The sequence below is a fragment of the Zea mays genome, chromosome 2, assembly GCF_902167145.1.
Source record: "Zea mays cultivar B73 chromosome 2, Zm-B73-REFERENCE-NAM-5.0, whole genome shotgun sequence".
Classification (NCBI taxonomy): Eukaryota; Viridiplantae; Streptophyta; class Magnoliopsida; order Poales; family Poaceae; genus Zea; species Zea mays.
Window position 1 is genome coordinate 172893474 of NC_050097.1, and position 11282 is coordinate 172904755.

Below are 11282 nucleotides of genomic sequence, written 5' to 3' on the forward strand. Positions count from 1 at the left end.
TTCGATCGTTCGTCCGTTCGTTCGTCCAAATAATCCTTTTCCTGCCCTTATGCTGCCAAAATTCCGATCGTTCGTTCGTTCGATCATTAGATCGTTCATCGTTCGTTCAGAGTTCCTATTCATCGTTCATCGTTCGTTCATACGAACTATTCACCATCACTATTTTACCGTTACTATTTACCGTCACTATTTTACCGTTACTACTTACTGCCACTATTTTACCGTTACTATTTACCGTCACTATTTACCGTCACTATTTACCGTTTCTATTTACCGTCACTATTTACCATCACTATTTTACCGTTACTATTTATCGTTACTATTTACTGTCACTATTTACCGTCACTATTTTACCGTTACTATTTACCGTCACTATTTACCATCACTATTTACCGTCACTATTTACCGTTACTATTTACCGTTACTATTCACCGTTACTATTCATCGATCATCCGATCACCCAAAATTTCAACTACTCATCCATCATGTTGTCCAGTCCACCTAAGACCAGCCAGACCCATATTCCAGTTATACAAACTCCGGTGACTGTGATTTTTCCTTCCAGTGGGAACTTCCCATCTGGTCACCCATCCTAGGTTTCTCCAAGTTGAGCACGCTTAACTTGAGATTCCTTCGAACTAGGCTTCCAAACTCAGATTCCAATAATTCTCGTTTCTAAATTCTTATCAAACTATTCCCTATCCAACCATGTCATCCCTTAAGCATGGTTCATATTCCAGAAAACTCCCAAAATACCCTCTTCCCATATTCTGCCTATAACTCTCCTGTTCATACTAAGTCAGACGATTCATTCGTCAATATTCTCACCAACAGTGAACTTCACTGTGCTACACCACATACATCCAGCTATAAATACACCCAACTACCCTCTCCCTCTCCACACACACTCAACACCCTCAGCCAAGGAAAACACCCCACCCACTCAGTTACTCCGCTCTGCCGGCTACACGCATAGTGTCGCTTCGCCTCCAGTCCACCCTCCTGTTATCGGAGCGTTCGTGTCGTCTCGTGGAGGCCAGATCTGCAAGTCTACGCCAGGCGGTGGAGCCAGAAGCCAGTTCCGCGAGCTCTCCTTCCCCCTTCGCCGAATAAGCACGGCAAGCTCACTGGATCCCTTTGATGCATAAATTACCTATGTTTTTCAACCACAACCCTCAGCCTGTTATTTTATGCATGATATGATTTTGAGACAAGTTATTATGGCCACCCAGCTTCTTGCCGCAATCAATCTCTGATATATTTGTTACAAATGATTTGAGGAAAGGTGTGAGTTTTCAAAGAAAATGCTTTTCAAAATGTGTATGATGAAGGGTTTTCACCCTTATCACCTTTGAGTAGGGATGATCAGGGACTCCCTGGTTTAGGGGAGGGCCTAAGGTGATGGCTCAGCTGGTTTAGGCGTGAGCAGAAGGATTGTCCCCTCGTATAAGGACCGGTTTGTCATCTTTCACTACCTGTACTCATGATAAGTACAACCACTCGAGACTGTGTGGGCAGTCACTCAATCTGAACTCGTACGGTCCAACCCCAGGGTTATGAAGGCTGGGGAGCACCGGGAGGATAAGGAGGGGGAAAGTTTTGTCCGGTTTGGACATGGTGGTGGCCTGACTCCTTCCGGATAATCGTTAAGGTTAGGATGTGCAAGGGAAGAAAGAGATTCGGATTCGGATCTCACTGATCATGAGATCGCAGAGCCGGACTAGTGGGTAAAGTGTACACCTCTACGCAGAGTTTGAAAACCTATTCGAATAGTCCGTGTCCACAGGAATGGACGAGTCTGGTATGGTATGGCAATTAAAATTTGGTTTTCAAAAAGGGTGCGTTTGAGAAAAGTGGTTTTTAAAAGGTTTGGCGGTTGAGCCGTGAGCTATGGTGGACGGGAAGTCCAGTATCTGTTTTTGAAAAGGAAAACGAGTGGGAAACTGCTGAGATACCTGGATGGTTTAGTCCAGGGGGTTTTGTTATAATACTGAAAAACTTCCTGCTCCTTTTGGAGAGGATGCGCTTTGCAAAAATACAAAATGTTTTTCAAAACAACTCTGCATAAAATATTGCTGTTTCTGCAAAATATCCTGAGCTCCACATATTCCATGCATTATATCTGATTTCCCCATTCCGTGGGTGAAGGTGGGCTGCTGAGTACGTTTGTACTCACCCTTGCTTATTTGTTGTTTTTCAGAAAAAGGAGATCGGGTAAGAGTTACGACTGTTCCCAACCTTGCCTATGGCTGTTGGACCGCTGAATTGCTTCGCTGCGTATATTGGGCTGCTTCAGCCCCACTCTGATGATTTGTCCCGAGTTGTGGACCAACTCTTAAAGTTGTTCGCCACCTTTATAGGTTTGTCTCGTTTAAGCAGATCTGTAATCATCTGATGTATAAATGTGTTTACTAGCCTCCTGGGACTAGTAATTGTATCACATTTGAGTCCCAGAGGATTGGGGACGCTTCAATCTTGAAATGAATTCTATATTGTAGTAGATGAAATATCATCAATCAACTCACTACAATAATAAATAATCATCAACGCCAAAAGTCAGTAGGACATAAACTGTAATATTAACTAAGCAATTGCATGACTAAAACTCAACTCCATGAACACGTACTTACCTAGTTACCTTGCATACTTAGCATCACCTTCAACAATGACACCTTGAATGAAGTGATATATCATATCAATATGATTTGTCCTCTCATGAAACATCCCATCTTTAGTTAAACATATAACACTCTGACTATCACAATATAGAGTAAAGCAAGAAGTTAATCCTATAATGTTTAGAGTATAAACGTTTCTATCAAATAACACAATTACAAGCTTTAGAAATAGTTATATACTAGGTCTGTACCCGTGCGTTGCTATGGAAGTAAAAAATTTGTATAAAACATAGATACGGAATGACAAACATCACTATTATATCCAGAATCCGTGTGGCAAACATTATCAATATAACAAAAATTATTTCTAAAGAGTGAATATAAAACTTTTAATGATAGCTATCCGTGCGTTGCAACGACATACAAAATACTCAATAAAATGTTAGTGCGCAATAATTACATAAAAACGAACACCACATATATTACAGGCATTGTAATGACACACAATTAATTGAATGACTTTGTAGATTAGACGACGATACCTTCACATATGACATTGATCGACAACGCCAGTTTGGAAAAGTATTAACTCTTTCATGCAGATGATCGACATATAGGATTAGTCTTTGGTCCAACTATTTATAGAGAGAGTAACATTGATTGAAGGATGCAAACGTATTAAAGTGCTAGTGATCGAGATCTTCGGAAAATGGTAGTAGTGTCTCCAAAGAAGTTTAGAGAACTAAAGTTTTTTGGTCTTCTTTCAGCCACAAGAACAATATTAGTTTTTCTCAGAACCTATAGGAATATCTAAATGATCTTGAGTACACAACCACAATCTCTATTAGGTCAAATAGGAAACATGTGAATTAGCATAGAGCGCAAAATGAAAACTTGGAGAAAAATCATGTCTTGCTTATAATGGATCTCAGCTTCTTGGAGCTGCTCTTTAAGAGTTGTTACTTGTAGTTCCAGCTCACGCTATTGCGACGATCCCCTGAATACTTCCTGAAAGTGCCCCATTGTATCTCCCTCACAGAAGCATATTGTTCCTAAAAAAGGGAAAAATCATGTCAAAATTGTCTCCAACAAATTTTGAAGAGAGAAATATTATAATGATTTAATCCGCCTAGTTCCTGAGTCACATAATGCTAGGAGTATTGAGCACAAGGCATTATAGAAGGCGCCCCCTTTATTTCCAGTATTATAACAAATTGGGACAAGTTAACATATATTGTTTCTCAATAATTGAAATAGGAGGTTATATAAGGAAAACCAAGACACATAAATTTCATCTCTAAATAGTAGGAGGCTATATTTACCCCTAATCTAAAAAAGAAGGAAATTATATTTGTCGATCCCTTATTTGCTCAGTAATAACAATAAGGCTTCAAAATAGAGCAATACAACATCAGCAATATATTTAATAATACCAGTTACCTGATTTGCTATGGTAGAGAAATACAACATCCCTTATGGTAGCTTTCCATTCTTTCGCTTATTCAGGAACTCTGAGTGAAGACGACTGAGCAGGATGGAATCAGAGGTTCTTCTAGTGTGCTCATTATCAGGTTTTGCATCAACATCCACATCAGGCAAGCCAAATTCATCAGTGGCATGGACAAGTCACCCAAGAAGCATGTCAACATCAAAATCGAATAACAGCTAACTGGAACAAATGATGGACTGTAATCATCTCCTCACAAAAAGGAAGCAAAGTAGACAGTAGCAATACTAAGTGCAGCACCAAAAACCACATTCATCTCCACTGTCTCAAAAACAATGAGCCTGTCCACTTGACGTCCAAGGTCTAGAGCACCAGCCTGAGTGTCACACCCAGTTTTAGAAGGCAAACCGAATGTGAACCATGTACGTGCCAGGATCAGTTATTCACGTACACAGCAGTTACATAACATGGACATCATCACACAGTGCTCAAAATAGTATTAAAAGGGAAATAATAGTCGATTACATCATACGTCTGAGACGTCCATATAGTCCTTACAATAAATCAAAGTGCGGAAAAGAAACGTAGATAAACGCGGCCTTCACAGGCAGCCGACTGGGGGTTGCCGCTAACCCACGCCTAGAACTCGTCGTAGTCTTGAAACTCCTGGAAGTCTCCTTCCACAGCTTCATCTTCGCCTGAGCAGTGGTTGCAATGCTGACAACCTAGGGATGGGGGGGTTGGTGTGTAGAGCAAGGGTGAGTACACATCAACATACTCAGCAAGTATCCTGTTTGGCTGTAGTGGACTAGCTTTATGTGGGGATAAGTCAAGCAGTTGCTTTTAGTAGGTCAGATTATTATTTACTAGTAGAAAGCCAGGTTTTAACATTAACCCAAGTTATTAGCCCGATGTACCCTTTCCAAACGGAAAGAATACCACTTACCAGCACCATAGACATAACCAAACCATCAGTCTCATTGCCACCTGTAAACCAAAATGTCTCTGACCAAGTACCACTAATCATTGGAGCTCCCTTGGCCGCTCATAACCGCGAGCACGGCTGATATATCAGTTTTCAAACACTCTGCAGAGGTTGTGCACTTTACCCACAAGCCGCGATTCCCTCTTGCCTCGGGCCGATCAAACCCTTAAACACTACCAAGGTGAATAGGCAGGGTTTCACTACGTAGCCTTTACAAAGATTCTTCGGGGCTGTAGCCGCCCGTTAGGTTTCCTAAATGTACCGCACTCCTCCCCAAGGGACAAATCAACCTTGGCAGAGCGAGTCGCATACACCGAGCCCCATTGACGGCACGACGGCGAAGCGAACTACACCCCGGATCCTCTAATTATTCAGCTAAGGGCACCCCATTCCACCCTCATGGTTGCACTGTTTTCCCGGGCGGTCATCCATAGAACAGGTCCTTACGGAGAGGCACTCGAGAAACCGCTCGAGCCCCCTTGAAGACCACAAGTATAACATCATAATAAGAGAGGGGAAAACAGCGTATCATAGATAATCTCATCATTTTTATTGATTAGAGTTTGAGCAATAGCACAAAGCTAAACAATAATAGTCCAACCCACATAGGTAAACAAGGATATGGATAACAAAAGCTAGTCAATCCTTAGGTATAAATGTGTAATGCGGGAGGTGAATTAAAGAATGAATAGGACAGAGATAGGTCAAAGGACACTTGCCTCCACCAACCGACTGCTGCTCGGGGGCTTCTCCTGCGAGTTCTTCGGGCTCCTCGACCGAATCGTTCTCTATGCGATTGCAAGCATACATACATCCATCCATTCAAATTAAGGAACAAACAGTACACCATACAAGAGAACAAATGAAGTAAATATGCATAGAATATCACATACGATAATGAATTTACCATGGTTAGAAAGAGGCGGGGAAAGGTCTCACGAGGGTTAAGGCTTATACTCGAGGCGCACTACGGGTAAACGAATAACTAGACGTTACGTGCTCTAATTCCAATTGGTTCTAACAAAGGAATTAGCTACATGCACTAATGTAAACATGACCACTTTTAGTGGATTAACATTGAATGAGATAGATGGTTAGTTATACAAATTAACTAACGTAACCAATTTCCAAATTGAGACTCCTATCTTATCACTACACGACGGTTCACTTACAGCGACCTACGGTTGGTTGCTAAAACGGCCTTCAGCGACCTACGGTTGGTCGCTAAAAACTTTTAGCGACCCATAAGGATGGTCGCTGTAAGTGCCGTCGCTAAAGGCTTTAGCGACCGACATCTTTTTAGCGACCGACCGTCCGTTGCTAATATTATATATTTAGCGACCAACTGTGGGTTGTTGTACTATAGATTTAGCAACCAATCGTGAGTCGTTATACTATAAATTTAGCAACCAACAGAAAGTTGCCCCTAGTTATAGTCGTTAATAATGATAATATACCATTAATTAGCATCCAACAACTGTTATATATACAAAAGCATCACAAATCACCAATTTTTATACACATAATCACATAGATATATGAATTTAATTAGTATTGCACAATGATAGATCCACATCACATAAACCATCAACAAGCACCACAACAAAATCATTCACAAAACCTACACGTGTTATTATGTTTTGCACATATTTGCAAACACTTTACAAAATCATTCACAAAAGTACTAACGCTTCAAGTGATTCGCAAAAGCCTTCACAAAAGCACTCCAACTTCTTGTATCCTCTTGTTTTAAGGCACAAGCTTGTAGGGGTTGTGATGTCGCCACTTACTTGATGCGCTAACAAGACATTTCCTTCACCAAAGCCATCTTCAACACTTCGTCCATAAAAAAGATCAATTCTCTTTTTCAATAGCCTGTCTGCACAAGTGATAATTGCAATAAGTAACATGATATGTTAACCAAAAGGTATGCTAGCACCAGAAACGACCAAAGAAGATGGTATGCTAGGAAAGATATAAGCATGGGGAAAACCAACGTGGGGAAAAGTATAAAGTACCAGGAGTGGGTTTCTTTAAAGATTCTTCTTCAACCACAGACCACTCTTTCTCTAATGTTTGCACCTTGTTATCCAATAGTTCCTGTGTGTGAGAATGGAGGATGTTAAATTTAGTCAGGTCAGGTGCAGAAATCATGACATGTAACTATTTCATGCAACATTGGAAAGAATAAATTTGACACCTAGGTAGCGCAAGCATCTATTAAAGTTCTCTCATGATGTGCGTGCAGCAATTACCAACCTACAGATCTAAAACTACTGGTGTATCACAAAACAACAACAAACTTTCTACCATAATACATATCTATGGTATAGCATGAAAATGCCCTCCTAAAAAACTAACTACACGAACATTTTCAGGGAGTAGTGATGGCAAATCTAGGTATTAATTATTAATTTCTGGTAGGGTAATAAAGTTCAAGAAATTTATAACTGCTTAAATATGCGAGTGGAAGCAATATTACCGTTGGTTCAGACACTTACTCACCGGGCGGCTGTCACTACATAACTAAGAGGCCAAAAGCTGTACGAGGAATGGGACTCTCTACTTCTAATTAATCCAAGTGAAATGGGACTCTCTGTGCATTCCTTTACCTCCACATCTGCCTACCTCTTGCACCATCGTTGTTTCTCTCGTGCGGAATTCCAAGGCTGGGTTAAAAAAACACGGAACACCCCTCACCCTTGTTGGCCTGTTCTTCCACTGACGCAGCTGCAGAGATATAAGTAACCTGCAGCCACATTCTGGTTGCTCCTGAACAGATAAACTATGCGGATGGGGCCTTCAGGGAGTTTTCGCGGTCCTGCAGCGAGAAAATCTCTTCTTTAATACCCGGGGTGGTCTATCCCCCAAGGACTGAGTCTGACATCCAGGAAAACCCTTGCAACAAATAATTTAAGATATTGAAACATTCTGAGAAAAGCGATGAAGCATTGCCGCAGCAAGTGCTCCATGGAGTAGAGGTCCTGTTGGCCAGGCTGCTGTTACTGCACATGGCACCTAAGCTTGTGTCAACTTGATGATGACACAATCACCTCCAGGGATGCTCTTCCTCTTCCCCTTGACCTACTCCTTGACCCATGAGGAAGTAGGAGCAGCCGAACAGGACAGGGTCAGCAGCCCAGCAACCATGATGGACAACTTCTTCATGTTAAGAGTGCTGGTGGCATTGATAGGGGGCGTGTATGCTGCCATTTGGTTCCTGCCAGGTCAGATCTCTAGCATCTCGAATTTGGCATAAACAGCACTAGATTGGTGCTTGAAGAGATGAGGTGTGAGGAGAGAGGAGAGCACGGGAGGAGATAGAAGCAAATGGGGAATCAGAGAGGGATGAGGTGTGTCGAGCAGGGGTATAATAAAAAGCTAGTGGTTGTGGTGGAGGTTTGATGGTGGAAATTGTATGTTTTAATTGATTGGAGAAGTGGTCCTATGTGGAAGGAGTGGCCAATGCATCAGACACACGACGAGGAGCATTTCCACAGGTCCATTCATGTTCCTTTGCAGCCAACATTTTGGTATAAAGAAAGCCATGCATAAAGCTATCTGATGTGAGGCAATTTACTCAGTTCCAAGAGTATATACCGGTTTGCGTGGCAAAACAAGCTCTGTGCAATTCATTGTCCTTTTTGGCATAACGCATACCAAATGATTAGTACATTTTATAAGGCACGTTTTGACTAAAACTGAAACTAAGAAGTTTATTTGGCTATATAATTGCTGGTTCTGGAGATATGAGTGATGATAATATGAGTGGATGGTCATGAATAAATCATTAGGACAGAATGTGGTATAAGGGCAGAAGGAAGGAATTAGCATTAATTCTGCACACATAGCATATACTTCCTCCATTCCAAATTATAAGTGGTTCTGACTTTTCTAGATACACAGTTATTGTTATTGTATCTAGACATAATGTATAGTGATAGCTACATATCTAGAAAAGCTAGAACGACTTACAATTTGGAACAGAGGGAGTATTTTGGAGGAAAATTGGAAGGTACCATAACATGCCATATACAGCAGCCCAGACAATGTAAATTAAAAGGGATATGGAAGCATGACATTCACCTATGACTCACCAAAACATGCTTCCCATTGATCGAGCACTGAACTCCTTTGCCAGATACTGCAGAGAAGTCTTCAGCTTCAAGCAGCCACTGGGATAATACCTTGTCTTTTCGTTGCTCAATGCCATCTTTTGATGAAGGAAGCTTGCCAAAGAAATGGAAATGCAATGCATAGTCCAAAATAGCTTTGGCAAGAGGATGCTCACTGCTTGCCTGAGTACAGAGCCAAAGCACAAATATCACGTGCATCAATACAAAGTAGCAAAAAAACATGAGAATGCAAAACATGTCATATTGGTTCCAATAGAGCATCCAAAACAATAGAAAGCAAACTATTTTTGAAATTCCTTGGTATTACTCTAAGGAATAGTTGTAGATCAATTCAGACTAACCTCTGCTGATGCAACCAGCGTGAGGAAATCTCCTAGGTCCATTCCCGAGAAAACCTTTGCAGCTGTTACAACAGCCTTTCCTTGTGTTAGTGTCCCTGTTTTATCAAAAACCACATAATAGAAGGTGGGGATTGGAGTGGATTAAATCACTTCCTAATCAAAAATAAATAGTACGCACTATTGATGGGCTTACATTTCAGAAAACAGAGTACCCACAGCTTCAGTTTATCGCCCGCATCTGCAGAAGAAATCATCCCAGAGTTAGAGGCAGGGTTCGTTGTAAAGCAGTTCGTCTAGAACTAGATACGAGATTGAATCGGAGCTAAAGGATTAGAGAGAATTTATTACCCACGTTCCTTGAAAAAGGTGACATGCATGGAGGAAATATGTCACATTAATCATGCATGTGAGATTGGAAACTTCAAGAACAGAACACAGACTTAATAATCATGCATGGAGGAAATATGGCACACATGGGACTACATTTCAGGATTCATGGCAGATCAGTGCAAGAAGTCAGAAAAATCCAATGTTAAACTTATCTATAAAACTAAGCGGTGGCATCGCCAGCCTGCAACTGAAACCACAAGATGTTCACATAGACACATAGCAAAAAAGAATTAGGATCGGGATGTACTCGGGACTCACCAGATGAAATGGAAGGCGCGCACACAGGAAGTGGACGTTGCAGAGGATGCGAAGAGGATGAGCGGAGGATGAGAGGTGCTGGCATCCTTTTAATGTTGGTGTGATGGGATCTGCGCGGCATTGCCAAAACGGTGTGGATCTCCCTGTATTCCATATTACGACGAGGTGCTAGGATAAGGAGCGGACGCATCATCGACAGAGGGCTGCAAGAAACGACATCGATTTATAGGTTTGTCATTACATCAAACACAAGGCATGCAGGGACAGTGAGGTCTCACCGGGGTTTGACGACACCGCAACCGGACTGTCCAAAAAAACCACGGAGCCGACGACGTGCTGCTCGACCACTACCAAGGCGCTGTTGCCGGCTTCAAGTGAGGAGAGGGCACCGAGCTGGTCCCTAGCGAGCAGCAAAAGGGAGCTGAGGCATCCATGGCTGGAGGGTAGGGGGATGGAGGGTTGGCGTCCAGAACATGGGGGGAGCTGCAGGTGGAGGAGCAGAGGAGGCGCCGAGTTGCAGAGATGAGGGAGAGAGGAGCAGCAGCCATGGGGTGGCGACCTGTGAGCTACGGCGAGGGAGGAGCTCGAGCAGAGCCGGTGGCGCACTGGCGCGGAGAAAACATGGGGACGGCGCCACGACACAGGAGCGCGCGGGATCCATCGAGGCCACGGCCTGGGCGAGCTGCAGAGATGCGGGAGAGAGGAGCAAAGATGAGGCTGGCGCCGACGTTCAGGAGCAGCGGCTGGTGGAGCTCAGCGCCGTGGAGGAGCAGAGAGCACCATGGTTGGGGGAGACGCCATGGGGGAGCTCGGCCAGGGGCTTTGGCGGTCGAGTTTGGTACCATGGGCGGCGGCGTGCAGGAGAGGCTGAGTAGGGAGAGATGGAGATGTCGAGAAACTGTTAGGGTGGTGGAAAGGATAAAAGGAAATTCATATTTTTCTATCTTCAATTCTTTTTTTAAAACAAATTCATGTGCACATATCTAGTTTCTAGGGTTTGTCAGAGTCTAAATGAGTAGTCCCAACATATTTCAGACTACATGTTTTATTTTCTTCCGGGTTAAGAAACAGAGGACCAAACTAATTACAAATCATTAGACTTTGTTT

At 42.6% G+C, this 11282-nt stretch overlaps 1 protein-coding gene across 1 annotated transcript; it reads right to left on the bottom strand.

Annotated features, from left to right (window-relative positions):
* Positions 1-9095: 9095 nt before the first annotated feature.
* Positions 9096-9639, bottom strand: LOC103647296 (cation-transporting ATPase HMA5-like). The gene is made up of 2 exons (XM_020549347.3): positions 9528-9639; positions 9096-9348 (listed from the first exon to the last, which is right to left on the bottom strand). The coding sequence occupies exons 1-2, from the start codon at positions 9567-9569 to the stop codon at positions 9133-9135; spliced, it is 258 nt and encodes an 85-aa protein (XP_020404936.1). The 5' UTR covers positions 9570-9639; the 3' UTR covers positions 9096-9132.
* Positions 9640-11282: the final 1643 nt, after the last annotated feature.

Excerpts from the sequence above, each read along its gene's own strand:
- LOC103647296 (XM_020549347.3), bottom strand. The coding sequence starts at position 9,569 with ATGGACCTAGGAGATTTCCTCACGCTGGTTGCATCAGCAGAG. Across the intron at positions 9,349-9,527 it reads CGCTGGTTGCATCAGCAGAG|GCAAGCAGTGAGCATCCTCT; the intron begins GTTAGTCTGAAT and ends CTCTGTACTCAG.